At 44.4% G+C, this 15,914-nt stretch overlaps 1 protein-coding gene across 4 annotated transcripts in view; it reads left to right on the top strand.

Moving 5' to 3' along the window:
• Positions 1-15,914, top strand: part of ryr2a (ryanodine receptor 2a (cardiac)) — a 168,591-nt gene that overhangs the window by 59,829 nt on the left and 92,848 nt on the right. For all 4 annotated transcript variants that reach the window (XM_030340489.1, XM_030340488.1, XM_030340487.1 and 1 more), the window contains 10 exons: positions 476-559; positions 727-886; positions 1,553-1,700; positions 2,091-2,191; positions 6,480-6,584; positions 8,044-8,218; positions 8,407-8,615; positions 10,545-10,730; positions 11,035-11,177; positions 11,425-11,539. In XM_030340489.1, the coding sequence (XP_030196349.1) occupies positions 476-559; positions 727-886; positions 1,553-1,700; positions 2,091-2,191; positions 6,480-6,584; positions 8,044-8,218; positions 8,407-8,615; positions 10,545-10,730; positions 11,035-11,177; positions 11,425-11,539 (1,426 nt within the window). The remainder of the gene's footprint in view (positions 1-475; positions 560-726; positions 887-1,552; positions 1,701-2,090; positions 2,192-6,479; positions 6,585-8,043; positions 8,219-8,406; positions 8,616-10,544; positions 10,731-11,034; positions 11,178-11,424; positions 11,540-15,914) is intronic.

Here is a 15,914-nt window from a genome sequence, read left to right as displayed (position 1 = left end):
AACCACTCCAAACGTGAACACATGAGAGTGTTCAAATTAAATACACAAACAGTATATGTGAACAAGAAGTACAGAGGTCTCCAAACAGAATTCCCAGTATAAATGTTTTGACTCTGTCTAATATCTTAACTCTTTTATACTTTAGGAAGATATCTCTATACAAGCATCATATACAGGTGTAAAATATAATGTATTGTTTAAATGAGTACAGTGCTTTGTATTTGTTAATCAAAATTGCAATAAAAATGCTTATCTTAAAAAACAGCATTTCAATTTCAACCATCCAGCCCACAAGATCATTTTTCATCCAAGCTGTTTTAAGGTTTGGTTTTCCTTAAAAAAGGGATGATTCTGTAAATATTTTACATAAAATCTATGTAATTTGAAGTTAAGTAAAAAAGACATCCCACATAATCACATGCTACAATCAAACGTGCGTTGGTATAATAATGGATATGGTGTGTTTGCGTTCCAGAACCCTCCTGGCCCTAGGCTGTCACGTTGGCCTGGCCGATGAACACGCCATAGAGAAGGTCCACAGCCTGAAGCTTTCCCCTAGGTAAGTCCTCCTTCTCTGAAGGACATCAAGACAAAGTTTTGGAAATCAACTTGTCAGAAAAAAAATAAATCCTCTTATCTAGAACAGCATATGAATATACAATAATATTGTTCATGATCATGATTTTCCTGATGATGATTTTGAATGAACTGAGCGTTTCTGTGCAGCTATGAGTTGACCAGCAGCTATAAGCCGGCTCCCCTGGACTTGAGCCACGTTAAACTGGCATCTGCCCAGGAGGCCATGGTGGACAAACTGGCAGAGAACGCACACAACGTCTGGGCCCGAGATCGCATAGGCCAAGGCTGGACTTATGGCATTCAACAGGTAGGATCTTTTTTCATAATGTTTACACATAGTCTACACACAATGGCTCTTTATACACAAGTATAACATCTAGATTCTGCAACCATTTTGGAATTTGTGACAAATGTATCTAGATTAAAACTTCAGAAAGACTGGATTGAAAAGATATGTAGGTATCTCCATGCAACAAATCCTATTAAATCATAGATTTCAAGGGCTAGGATTCGTACAATAAATTTGCATAAGATGGGCTTGTGGTTTGGCAGTGGAGGCCTGCTGTCACTCAACTAACAAGCGGAGTTTGTCAGAGGATTATCAGAGTTAACGTAAGAGTTTGGTTTTCAATGAGTGAACTGTTATACATGTTAAACAGGGGGGGCTGTTTGGATGTATACTGTATATGTATATATGTCTGTGTGTGTCTGTGTGTGTGTATAATCTATAATCCATCACCTGCTATTTTCATGTATTTGGCCATAGCCCTTTGCCTCCTTATTAGTTGGGATCAGAGCTCTCCCAACAGTGCTGGAAATGTGTTTCATATCTTTTGACCATATGCCAATGCTAATCATTGATTATGCATGTGTACTATAACAAATGTCCCTCAGACTACCATGAGGTTATTTACCTCGCCTCTGGTCTGTGGAAAAAGCAGCAAATGTTGCCTGCTCTCCATTGGGTCCTCAGGACGTGAAGAACCGCCGTAACCCTCGCCTGGTGCCCTACGCCCTGCTGGACGAGAGGACCAAGAAGTCCAACAAGGACAGCCTGAGAGAGGCGGTTCGCACCCTGCTGGGATACGGGTACAACCTGGAGGCCCCGGATCAGGACCACGGTAGGCTCCGTCACTAGACCAGGACCTATTCACTTCATATCACCATAACATAGACGTTTCTTTACAGTATTTTATTAAACATCTAAAAGTCAGCTGATGAACCCAGTCTTAAAACGGCCCAGGATTTATGGGCATCGTCTGAATAGCCCCTCCCGCACACCTGTCTACTTTGCACTTCCTTAAAGTTTGAAATGCAGTCTACGATATTTTGATCGGATTCACCAAAATCTACATATTATATTGTATTTTGTATTACAGTTAAATGGTTAAAGGTTATTTTACGTATTGCATTCCCTAACATGTAGATCCGAAAGATAGACTCATTAAATGCCTTTACTCTCCATATGACCAATAACGTTGTTGACTCTCAACTGACTGTCGTCCCCTCAGCCCGGGCGGACCTCGACAACGTTTCAGCCGAGCGCTTTCGTGTCTTCCGAGCAGAAAAGACTTACAGTGTCAGCGCCGGCAAATGGTACTTTGAGCTTGAGGTAAGAGGAGGTTTTCCATTGCAGCCCTCCCTCCGTCTATTACAAAGGTCATTTGAAAGGGGCTTTGGTGTTCTGATTCCGCCAAAGAGCAAAGTGCTACTTCTAGTGCGTATTTCTATAGGGTGCACGGTACAGTGACACGTATGACGTGGTCTTGCCTCTGCCATCGTTCATCGTAATTTAAAAAGATTTATTCAGAAAGATTGTATATATAACGAGGTTGGGCTGTCCTCCACTGTACAGGCATGGCATGGGGAGGTTCTAATGGAGGACTCCCTTGTGAAGTTGTAAAGCGTGTTCTTCCCTCCTCTGTCAGAGAGAAGTCTGTTCTTTTAATTCTTGGTATTGACAAAGGCCCAGCGCCCGTTCAACACCTGACTCTGCCGTCTTCTGATGCAGCTGGGGAAAAACGAGTGGGTGGAAGTGTCTGGTTGAGCTGGTGTTCTCTTGTTATCTGCATCAGTGTTGGACTTCCCAGATCGGTACTTAACCGTGAAGTTGATATTTAAAACTATTCAACAGAGAAACAACCTCTAACGAACGCCCTTATCGTAATCCACTTTATCAGCAAACTGCCATTTGCTCCACCGTTTTAGACTTGGATTAAAAGTTTGGAAACTCCATTTTATCATTATAAATCCTCTAAGTACATTGGATATTTTGATGGAAAAGAAAAAGCATAAGCTTGTCTTTACTTGCTAAATTAGGCGCGGTTGAGAGATGCCAGTGGTCTTTCCGTGTATGAGAGAGGGTTAAGTTCCCAGGATACTTTTTTATAAAGCCGTGGTGTATATGGATGTGCGGAGCTACCTCTTGACAGCGGTTGGGTTTGTCATCCACGTTAAAATCTGTGAAAGCTTCTAGAACACTTATACAGTCAACATTAGGAAACCCCAGGATTTTTTTTTTTTCTTTAAAGGCCCACTATGCAACTTCGGGAATTTCTTCGCTGTTTTCTTGGTTTTGGCACTCACATTTCTCTACACAGCGCCCCCTACAGCTTCGTAGTAGATATTTTACAACACTGTCGTAACAACTCGTTGACGACCCTTCCCCATGCACTTCTACGCGAGCCATGTGCATTTGTTTTCAAAGAAGCCGGCGAATGCGTGGAGCCATGTTCGAAGTAAATGTTCATAAAGTGTAGGCAAGGTTATACATTTTTAAAATGGTGTATTTGTATTGGAATAAACATAAAGCCATCCTTTTTATAGTTGACGGGGAGAATTTATATCCTAGATTATAATTGTTTTATCTTAGGTTGAACAGAACAATCAGTGTGAGAGTGTTGGCCAACATAATAATCTAAATAAACAAGAACCTGGATTCAGGGATTCAGTCTGTGTCTGGGGGATGAGACAGACGAACAGCAAAACACCAATAGAAACAAAGGTGTTTATATGGCTGCAACCAAGCAAGCTAGAAACATACAGGGCTCACAACAAAACGGTCGAGAAAACAATTTTTACAGGGCTCACAACAATATGGTTGAGCAAACACATTTGTACAGAGACTATCAACATCAAGAATACCACGAGGACAAAGTTCCCAAGGGTACTTTCAATTTCAAAAGCAACACGGCCAAGTCGGAGTCTGATTTGAAGTCTTCTTTTTCTTTCAGTTCACGCTATTCCTGAAAAGCTTGCCCAACGTTTACTCGTGTCTGGCCTCTCTGTCGGTCAGTCTCCCCTTTCTCTTCTTCTGTTCCTCCGACATTGGGTTGCTCTGTCTCTTTTTAGTCGGCTGATCTATGATGAATGTAACAATCCCTTAGTTACTTGTGTTTATATCGAGCAGGTTCCGTGTTTGGGGGTCTGTGCCGCAAAGCAATTCGTTACTTCGCGAGACCCGAGACTCCCGCGAGAGTGGGCGGCGGGTCGCCGGCAGAAACATATTCATTTTCTCCGCCAAGATGCGCAAGGGGGAGTTGAAACAACGAACAATCGAACAAAAATGTATAATGGAACCATCGCAATGACTCCTAGCCTGTTATATTAAGGTAAATCAAGCCAAATTGCCTCGCAACTGGCTGTTTATATCTAGCCGGTGCCATGTTTGGGTGTGTGTCTGTGCCGTAAAGCATTTTCGAAACTACAATCCGACTACATTTTCGAGGATACTACCGCCGCGTCACATCCGGAAGCGCTCGGTCCGAACACATCAAGTTGCACATGCGCTTTTTCACTGTAGAGGCCACATGGGAAAATGACACACCCACCAATCAACCCAGAAATGGATGCAGAACCATCAGCATAACTCTCAACCTGCATACTTAATGTAATTTTGGCTAAAAAAGTTGCATAGTGGGCCTTTAAGAGTTATCGACATATCAATATTTGATCTTCTAAACAACAAATATAGATAAAGGTGATGAATTGGAATAAAAAACGGATAATATTTCTTTTTTATCATTTAGATGGAAGAAAGTTTATCCCAATCCTCCATGTAGAAATCTTTCAGTTGTGTGATGTTTGAGCGTTTGTTTGGGTTTGACTTGGCCATTCCAGAACTCAACTTCTTCTTTTGAGCCAAATTCTTGTTAGATTTACTGGATTGTTTTGGGTCATTGTCATGTTGCATTGTCCACATCTGCTTCAGCTTAAATTTTCTGACAGATGGTCTAACATGTTCCTCAACCACCCTCTGATACAATAAATAATTCATGGTGAATTTTATGATGGACAGCTTGCCAGGCCCTGCTGCAGCAGAACAGCCCCAAACCACGACATTCACACCCCCTTGCTTCACAATTGGCATGAGTCTCTTAAAAACATGCCTTCTGTTACTGTGGATTAATCTGTCCGAAGCACATTGTTCCAGAAGTCCTGGTCTTTCTGTAGGTGTTCTCTGGCTAACATAAGTTTGATTGCCAATCAAACGTATGCAGTCTCTTTCTAATAGTAGCTGCATGTACTTTGACATCAACTATGGCAACTGTGGTCCCGTAATGACATTTTAGGATTCTCTGAAACCGTTTTAGTGTAGACCACTGTAGAGTAACATGGAGAGCTGGCCTGGGGGATCCAGCCGGCGTTTAGTAGATCCTAAAGATATTCTTTCACTTCTTCATGGAGTGGCCTTGGAATGGATGAACAGGTTTTTTGAACCTGTGTGGACTCAAATGTATGTTTAGAGAGGGGATAAAGCCAATTTCATTTTCATCGTACCTAAAGGGGGGCTTTGAGAGCCTCCAGCCATCCAGATTCTGAAATGCACCTCAATCCAACCAGTTCAAAGGGATCTCTGTTTGGTTGACAGCTAGACCACTCAGAGCCCCGGATTCCAGCTGCTCTTCAGAAGCTCTGAGGAAGGTGTGTGGGAGGTATATTTTCCTCCAAGCCTCGTTGTTCAAGATCACCTGGAATCTGATGGAGTCTCTCTTTGGTCTCGTGGATTGGAGGAGCCTCCATTGTATGAGCTCTGAGCTGTAGTAGTCAGCTTCCTCCCCCTTTGATGGCCTGAAACAGGAAAGGATGAGGTATTTCTCAGACCTTTGAGATGTAGTTGAGCCCATGATAAAAAGACACATGTGCTCTCCTCCTTGAAATGTCCCCTGAGGAATGTTTCCAGATGTAAACTCTTTATCTCCAACATGTCCGAGGTGAAGACCAGGGCTCACAGCTCTGATTACAACATCTAAAATCCATGTTTCAGAGAATGCCTGCACAGGTCTGCATCAATCTGGTGGAGTAGACTTGTAGAAGACTGCTTGTACCTCTGTCCTCTGACTCTGGTGTGTAACCTGGTGTGCGCATCCCCTCTTCCGACTCTCCCTTAAGGAGTGCCATCTGGGCCACTGATGTGCTCCTCCTTAGCTCTCTGTGCCTCCCTGGAGCCCGGCTCCCTTGACCACGAGTCATCAACTGAGTGGCATTTAGAGGTGCAAGGTGGCTAACCTCTTTTCCTCTTTGACCCTTTCCATGTGTTGGTAGGTCCCTCAGATACCACACCAACTTTCCTTTTCCTCCTCCATCTCCTGCATGTCATCTTGATGATCCTTGATGGTATTAGCCATGTATGGTCATACCTGCCCCCTCAGCAGTTACAGAACACCTCCAATATTGGTATACCTCAATCAGCTCTGATTGGCTCAGTTGAGTAATTATGAAGTCCAGTTTCATTGATACATTTTGAACTGTAAGTTTCCTGGATAGAAGAAATGGCTCACTCATGGCAGGGTAGCCAAAAAACACTTATTTGCTGGTTTCGACATATTTAAAAATAACTTTTACTCATAAAGGAAAATAAATTTGAGGCGTGTGAATGATAAGCGCTGTCTCCCCCACAGATCCACACTGCGGGTGAGATCAGGGTGGGATGGGCCCGGCCAGGCTGTCTGCCGGACCAGGAGCTCGGATCAGATGAACAGGCCTTTGCATTTGATGGCTTTAAGGTGAGTTCTGTTGTGGAGTAGATTAACCCTTTTGGCGACGTGTAGCTGATTACAGTTCCTATTTATGCTACAACTGCAGCTACCATATCACATTTCTGTACAGGTGTACAAATTCTGTGCAAATTATGGCATTACATTTTGCATCACATTAAATACACAGCAATTTATACAGACCAAAATCAAAATAAATGATTAAAAACTCTAATTAAATTCTTTAATCGCATTTATTTATTGCTAAGTAAAACCCCAAACCAACACACATTCTCTGTAACATACGAGGATTTTGCTACCCCTGATTCAATGCATTACCAGACTAGAGTTTTCCTGTTAGTTTTCTGTTGGTTTTGAACCATTGCTCGAGTTAGCGTAACATGGGTTTAGATTCTCCTCAAATAAAACGTTATTTTATCTCCTGTGTGTATATATTCTAATGTAGGTTTAACCTTTCCTTTAATTCATACAGAAATATGAATGGGTCTGTTGTACTTCTCATTCAGAATGTACTACACCAACACACTGAGTTTCTACTGTTTATTCTCAAAAGCATTAATACACAATAACATAACTAACATAAATGTGTTGTAGGCTTTACGTTATTCCTAAACATCATGGTCAAGGTATTGTGCTTATGTGTATGGTGTTTACTGTAAGTAGCCTGTTTGGAAAACATAACCGGTTTACATAATTACAATAAAAAGTATTTCACAAAATTATTTAAAAGATTCTTAAATGTCCATGTGAAGAAATAATGATTTTTAAAGGGCAGGGTAACCGTTTTTATTTTTATTTTAAAAAATATCTCAAAACGTATATTCTCACAGTGCATCCCTCTCATTAGTAGCCGCCGGAAGGCTTAGACATATCTAACAAACTGCTCAAATTATGACTTTTATATCTTATGTACAGGACCTTTTAATGATTATATATTTTCGATAAAAATCCATCTCTATGTTCTTGGGATCTGTTAGACAATTGCACTATCAATAATGTAGTTCTAATGTTAATGATGTGTACTTCAATATATACACTCTATTAACTATTAATTATGGTTTCTAGTTCGATACCTGGTTCATCCTTCCTGAGTGAATGTCTCCTGACGAACAGGGTGTCGCCTTGCAGGGTTAACACCACCATGGGACTGTGAATGTGTGCATGAATGGTTTTAAGTTGCTTCGGATATAAGCCTCTGCTTAAGTCCTCAATGTAAATGTACGAAATCAGTCCTTCCTTATGATTTTCTGCCTGTTTGTTTGGATGGAGTAGTTCTTATATAGTAGTCTTTATATTTTAATTGAAACTCCAGCTGACGCACCCAGCCGGGAAATGTATAGACATGCAAACAGTGAAAAGGACATAAACATGGCTGTCTATGTGAAGCCAAGAACTAGCGCTAACATGATGCTTAAACACACTCTAGACGTGAATGATCAGAAATCGGCGTGTCTCCCTCTCTCCACAGGCGCAGCGTTGGCACCAAGGGAACGAACACTTTGGCCGCTCCTGGCAGCCGGCCGACGTGGTGGGCTGCATGGTGGACCTCGGGGAACGCACCATGATGTTCACCCTTAACGGAGAGGTTCTGCTGGATGACTCTGGCTCAGAGCTGGCCTTCAAGGATTTTGAAGTCTACGAAGGTTAACAGACTCTCTTCCTATTGTTTTGTTTTTTACAATTTTGCAATTTTGCAGAATAATTACTTACTCCCTGTTGGGATCATTCCTTAGCTGGATATGCAAGTCAACCTTTTCCATACTAGTTATTAACATGGACTTCAGTCTTAGTCTATAGAACTAAGATACTAAGATTTATTTTATTTTGAAAGGGTTCATCCCGGTATGCAGTCTGGGCGTTTGTCAGGTGGGCAGGATGAATTTTGGCAAGGACGTAAGCACCCTGAAGTACTTCACCATCTGTGGCCTGCAGGAGGGCTACGAGCCCTTCGCCGTCAACATGAACCGAGACATCACCATGTGGCTGGGCAAGAGGCTGGCCCAGTTCATCCCTGTCCCGCACAACCACGAGCACGTCGAGGTGAGCCCAGCCCCCTGCAAGTGGTGGCGCAAACAATGATACATGGACACTTCGTTTTATTCTTATTATATATGCCCGAAAGCCCTCAAAATGCACTGATGAGAAAGAATATTTATGTTGCGGCATATCTATTCCAATATGCACCTTTGGCACCATCTGGACCCTTGGCTCACGACAGAATACCGGTAGGTAGGGGGTCTGGGGCAAGCCAGAGGGGGCCAGCCATGTGTAAAAGGTTACAAAGTGTTGGTTTAATGCTTACTGCTACAGACACCTACTGGTTTTAATCAGCAGGTGAATCAAAAAATATCTGTGTTTGGCTCAGATGTGACCTCGTTCCCTGACCCTTATGTGTGATCTCTGTAGAGGAACTGTTAAGGGAACAAAAACAGAGGGCATTTGGACACGGTGTGCCAGAAATCGATCGGCACCATATGCATGATCTGCCTCTTTGGCTAGCAGCTTTTGTTGTGGCGAAAATTTTAAGGGATTCAATCATGATCACTGGCTGTGACAAACCAGAATATGTGGAACACCAGTCGAATTTGACAATTTGACATGGTAGGATGACCTCACACAGAAAGTATTGCATGAATCCAATAGCAAGTTTCCCTTGTTCTGTAACTAGGTTATCTGATTAGTGAAATAACTATGGAATGCACCCCTTACAGATTCCTCAGAAGCATTTATCGAGACTGGCTGATTTTCTTTAACACTAGTGCAGGTACCTTCCGCCGATAAGTTCCTTGGAAAGCACCAGAATCGTCATTCAAGCATGTTAGCTTACAGCTTAATCCTATCTTGTAGGGTGGTCTGGCTAGAGTTCTCATCAGAGACCCTAGGTACAACACTAGGGTAACTAGCATGTGTTTGACACACAATGGGATGTGGAGACTCCTGTACTGCCAGACAAGCTAAATTCAAACTCGCCACTAGTCGCCCCCTCTACCGGGATGGCCTTTCCAGTGACGCAGCGTGTATTGAAACGTTTCGTCTGTGACACAGGACGCTAGACTGCATAGCCCCGCCCATTCTGCCTGCGATTTGAGTTCGCCCTGCAGAAGGGTCTGGAGAAGAGCAATACATACCTACAAGGCCCTCAACAGCCTAGCCCCCCCCTACCTTGCCGACCTCCTCCATCACCACGCCCCCTCCCGATTCCTCAGGTCCAATTCTGCCAACCTGCTACAAGTTTCACGGACTGAGCGACGGACTTGGGGTGATCGGGCCTTCTCAGTTGCTGCCCCCACCCTTTGGAATTCACTCCCCTCCCACATCAAAGTCTCTCCAACCCTCTCTTCTTTCAAATCTGCCCTCAAAACATACCTTTTCACACTAGCCTTCCCCACCTAACTCCCACCTTATTCTTCATGTTTAACCTCTGTTTTTCTTTTATTCCTAGTCTGTCTTACATAGTTTTGATAGGCCAATATGTAAAGCGTCTTAGAGTACTATATTAAGCGCTATATCAATTTCATTTATTATTATTATTATTATTACATTTCTTTCTAGTTTCAATATGTTTTTACGGGAAACAATCACCAAGCTGGCTTTCCCCCTGGCGCACTATTGACTGGTTTAACACAACGACGACAGGGAAGCGACGGCAAGCAGCCAATTGCATACAGAGTAATTTGAACTAGGTCTGTTGATGACGCCTCTTGTGCAGAAGAAAATGACAGCAGCTTCCCCAGACCAATGTGCAATCTACGATTGATCTTGGTCTGGCAATAGCCAGGCTAACACGACGCACATTGACACCCAGGATGGAGCGATCCAGCTCATCATTAGAAAGGCCAGGCGAACACTCTCTAGCACTCTTCCAGCTCTATGAGCTGGAAGATACTATTGATTATACTGGAATCAATGACGGGCCGATGAGGAGAACATTGGGAGAACCAAAGCGTGTTTGATGTTGTGTACCCCCAGGTGAGCAGGATCGACGGGACGATGGAGTCGTACCCGTGTCTGAAGGTCACCCAGAAGTCCTTTGGCTCTCAGAACAGCAGCACTGACATCACCTTCTACCGCCTCAGCATGCCCATCGAGTGTGCTGAGACCTTCTCCGCCTCTCTGGGCGGCGGCGCGCCAGCCTACGTCTTCCCACCCAAGAAGGTCATACGAAATACTACTGCAACTGTTTCTCCTAGGGTTAATCCCCAAGAAGGAGAATCATTCATGTGTGTGTGTGTGTTTGGGTGTGTGTGTGTGTGTGTGTGTGTGTGTGTGTGTGTGTGTGTTTGGGTGTGTGTGTGTGTGGGTGGGTGGGTAGGTGGGTGTGAGAACTGGTACTGGTCTGAAATAGAGCCTCCATTACGGATGCATTTATTAATGTCTTTATTTGATGTATTGGAATGTGTAATTCTGAATGTATTGATTGATTTATTGATATATGTAATTCTGCATGTATTTTATGCAGGAGTGCGAGGACTTTGAGACGGTAGCTGACTTTGAGGTTCTGGTCAAGTCTTCTCACGGTCACATGGGGGTCCCCAGTGAGAAGGACGAGTTCAACAACCACAAAGACCACAACCAGGAGAAACCCTCCAAGTTCAAACAGCGGTATTCCATCCATCTTCCATCCTGCCACTTACTTTACAGATCTTTAATGTCTTTTCTCTTTCTTTGTGAACCTACTTTTCAACAGCCACGACAGGCTCCTTAAGAGCTCAGCGTGGCTGTGGCCACTCATCCCCTAAGGGTCAGTGCTCCTTAGAGCTGAAGGCCTGTTCAATCATGGTCGCACCCCCTGGTTGATGAAGAGGACTAGGCTTTAGGGGGTCCTGTCTCACTGTGCTCTCACCCCCAGGTTGATGCTGAAGAGGGCCAAGCCAGACAACAGCTCCAGCTCTGCTCGGCTCTCAGAGGAGGTGACCGTGGCCGGTGATATGGACGATTGTGAGTTTCCGATGCAAACCTCTACGGTGAGGCACACTAAATTAAATATCTGACCTATATTGATGTTTATATCTTTTCAGCTATTTGTCTCTCTTTCTACCCCTACATTTGCATGCCATTCAATGCTTTAATTTGTGCCAAAATTCATTTTACTTCTGTATTTGGTGTATTGCTATTTCTTAATACATGTCTTTTAATACATGAGTACTCATAAAAGTCCCATATGATTAAGATGTGTGTATGAGTGCATGTATGCAAGTATGTGTGCATTACTTGGTATCTTCGACTTAGATTTTGTATAATCTGATTTGTCGGGTTATAGAATCCTTGCCATTACGCTCACGCAGGATGTCTCAGGACGGCTGAGAGGATGCTGGCGTGAATGTCGCCGCTTCTTAGCTTTCCAAACTGACCTAATTTCAAAATCGAAACTTGCCTTCCTATTTTTGAATCGCGGGTCTACAGTTTGCCATCACAGTGACTTGTAAATCACAGTAGTACGAGTTTGATTGCACTGTTACCATCTCATCAGCCTGGGTAATCTGCGACTACTCTCCATTTATCCAAAGAAGATCTGTGGACTACCTCCAATAAGAGTGTTCAGGGCAGCAGACACCCCTGCCTGACACAGATCATCAGTGTTGGAACTGACCTGGTTTACCCAGACTGCTTCTTTCTTGCTGTCGCTTTTTTCTCTGTTTAGTTAGCCGCCGCGCTAGCAGGCTAACGCTTCCAGGTGCTCCAAGCCGAACGCGCCATGACTCTCTACAAATACTCTGCAGCTGAACTTTTCAAACACAGCACTCTCTCCTCTCCGAACTGCCTCGAGGTCAGGCTTCACTGCGGCAACGACATCAAAACAAACCATGCCCACGGGCCGTCAACCTACGTCCCCTGCTCTGTTGTTGTTGTTGTTGATGTTACTGAACACTCGCTCACTAAATAACAAAGCCCTACTCATTTATGATATTATTTTGGATAAAAAGCTTAACTTCCTATGTGTGAAAGAGACATGGAAGAGCCAGCAGGACTTTGTAGCCACTCCCCCAAACTATGTGTACATTCAATAACCCCGTAGACTTGGCCGTGGTGGTGGGCTAGCTGTCATTCACCGATCAAATTTACAGGTCAAAGAATTCCCAGTTAGCTCCACTTCATTTGAGTGTCTCCATTTCGCACTGGCAGGTGTTACGCAGCTTCAAGTTCTGCCTATCTACCGGCCTCTTAAAGCCTCCACCCACTTCTTGTCAGAGCTTTCTGGGATGCTCGCCACCATCTGCCCTTTGTACCCATCTACCATTCTGTTGGGTGACTTTAACATCCATGTGGACTCAGCTAACTGCCCCTTTGCTTCTGATTTTATGTCAGTATTGGACTGTTTTGGTATTGCCCAACATGTGCTTGGTCCAACTCATACCAAAGGGCACACCCTTGACCTTGTGTGCCCCACTGGAATCACCCCCTTTCATCTCCAATGTGATGACCTGGCTATATCTGACCATCTTCCTATCTCATTCTCTGTTCCTGTGCCCCTACCCAGTCAGCCCAGTAAACGAACAATCACATTCCGGAAAACCAAACAGGTGTGCGCATCCCTGTTGTCTTCTACCCTAGCGACCCACCTGGCCACCCCCCCTCCTAACACCTCCGTGGATGGTCTGGTGGAACATTACAATACTGCTCTCTTCCTCAGCTTTGACTCAGTCGCCCCTCCCATAACCTGACTGGTCTCCTTCTCACGCCCCACTCCCTGGTTTACTCCTGAGCTCCGCCTCAGGAAGGCAGCTGGCCGCCGGCTTGAGAGGCGCTTTAAGACATCTTGCCTCACCATACATCATGAGGCCTACAAAGACCCTATCAGGGACTACAAGGAGGCTCTGTCTAAGGCAAAGACACTCTACTACTCCATGCTTATTATTAACCAACAAAACTACCCCAAAAAGCTTTTCAAAACCATCAACAGACTCACGCACCCACCCGAGGCTCCCCAACCCACTGACGCTGTAGACCTGTGCTCCAGGTTATTGGATTTCTTCCAAAACAAAGTGGAATCCATTCACAACCACCTTCTGCAACAGTCTACGCCACCCTCTTCTACTCCCCCCCATTCTGGTGCCCACACCCCTACTGCCTGTCCACTGCAGTGCTGTTTCTCCTCTTTCACCACATTGGACTCTGACCAGTTGCTTGACTTGTTGTCCAAAGCTTAGACCTCTTCCAGCAAGCTGGATCCTATGACTACCACCTTGGTGAAGACCTGCCTCCCTGTCATCTGTCCCTCTATTGCCGCCATCATCAACTGCTAACTGGACTCTGGTAGGGTGCCTTCAGGCTTCAAAATAGCAGCAGTTATTCCCGCCCTGAAAAAGCCTGATCTGGACCCTGACAAACCAAACAACTATCGTCTGATCTCCAACCTTCCTTTCCTAAGTAAAATCCTGGAAAGAGCAGTGGCTTCCCTGCTCCAACATCACATGTCCCACCATGAGCTCTTTGAACCCCTCAAATCAGGCTTCAGAATTCGACACAGTACTGAGACCGCCCTGACTAAAATCACCAACGACCTTCTCACTGCCGCCGACAATGGCCTCATCTCCATTCTCATCCTCCTTACCCGTCTCGCTGAGCTCATCGGCCTCAGGGGCTCAGCTCTCTCCTGGTTTCAGTTCTACATTCCCAACCACAAACAATATGTCAGCCTGAAAGATGCCAACTCCACCCTGGCTCCAGTCAATCATGGCGTACCGCAGGGATCTGTGCTCGGCCCTCTCCTCTTCACCAGATACATGCTCCCCCTTGCCCAAATTATTTGTCACCACGGTATCAGTTTCCACTGTTATGCTGATGACACTCAACTATACATCAGCACCGAACCCTCCACTCAGCTCCCGCCTGGTCCACTCATCAACTGTCTGCAAGAACTAAAAACCTGGATGACCTCCAACCTCCTCGAACTGAACAGCAATACAACTGAACTCATGGTGGTGGCCCCCGAGTCACTGCTCAGGAAGGTTGGTGATCTACTCCTGGAAGTGGATGGCTGCTCCATCACCCCATCACCCGTAGTCCGCAACCTGGGTGTCATCCTGGACCCCACCCTATTATTCCAGTCCCACATTAAGAATGTCACAAGATCTGCATTCTACCACCTCAAGAACGTTGCACGACTCCGACCCTCACTCTCAGACTCAGTTACTGAAACCCTGATCCACTGCTTCATTTCTACCCGCCTGGACTGCTGCAACGCCATACTCACCGGTCTCCCCTCTAAAACCCTGGACAGACTGCAATATGTGCAGAACTCAGCTGCCAGGGTCTTAACTGGCATTAAGCCCTGGCAGCACATCACCCCCACCCTGATGCAGCTCCACTGGTTACCAGTCAAGTTCTGCATTAAACCAGCTCCCCCCGAACATCCGCTGTGCCCCTTCCGTGGGCAGACTTTCAAAAAGTACACGAAAGCACACCTTTTCTCGGAGGCCTATGGCCTCTAACTCACGACCCCACCCAGCGCCTTGCGCATTTTGCACTCTCACTCACTTGCCTACACATACACCCTCACCTCCCACTCTTGTGAAGCGACCTTGAGTATCCTGAAAGGCGCTATATAAAATATATATATATTTTTATTATTATTGTCAGACGTTAAATAATATGGAAAAAAATTGGCTATTTTTCATTATTTTACCAAAGAGAACTGTGACACTAAAATAAAAAAAAAGATAAAAACTAAAATAAAAACTATGAATTCATTAATGCAACAAACTATAGGCTATTGATTATTTCGAAGTCGACGCTGACTATATGTCTATCGATTGAGGTTTCGAATTGTCCTAGATTCCTGGTCATCCCATAGTGTGTGTGTGTGTGTGTGTGTGTGTGTGTGTGTGTGTGTGTGTGTGTGTGTGTGTGTGTGTGTGTGTGTGTGTGTGTATGTGTACTGCCAATACAGTATTTTGACTTGGTTTGGGCCAATACCGTTATCAATACTGTTATTGGTTCATCCCTACACATGCCTTTTTGATAATGTTCTATTATTACGAGCTTGTTATCAAAGTATATGCTGTTATTGGTAAATGAGCTGATAGGGATTGGAGTGAGACAGAGTGTGTGGGCATATGTAAACCTAAAATGTGCATTGTGCATGGTCTCACACTACACTGTGTGTCCACTATATCCGTATGTATTGATTCCTTTCAATTGTAGGATTCATCAAAAGCCAATCAAAAGCCTTGTATGCGCTTGTAGTCAGTCATACAAATGTCCATAATCCCTCACAATTTTACAAATCTTGACCGGAACTGGTTGATATATAATTAATCAAAGAATTGGACACTATGATCTTGATTTGACAAGATACCAAATCTTTACGGATGCCAGATCCTGACAGAATGATTCATG

This window comes from Gadus morhua, chromosome 18 (genome assembly GCF_902167405.1).
Source record: "Gadus morhua chromosome 18, gadMor3.0, whole genome shotgun sequence".
Lineage (NCBI taxonomy): Eukaryota > Metazoa > Chordata > Actinopteri > Gadiformes > Gadidae > Gadus > Gadus morhua.
This window is presented reverse-complemented; position numbering and strand designations above follow the sequence as displayed.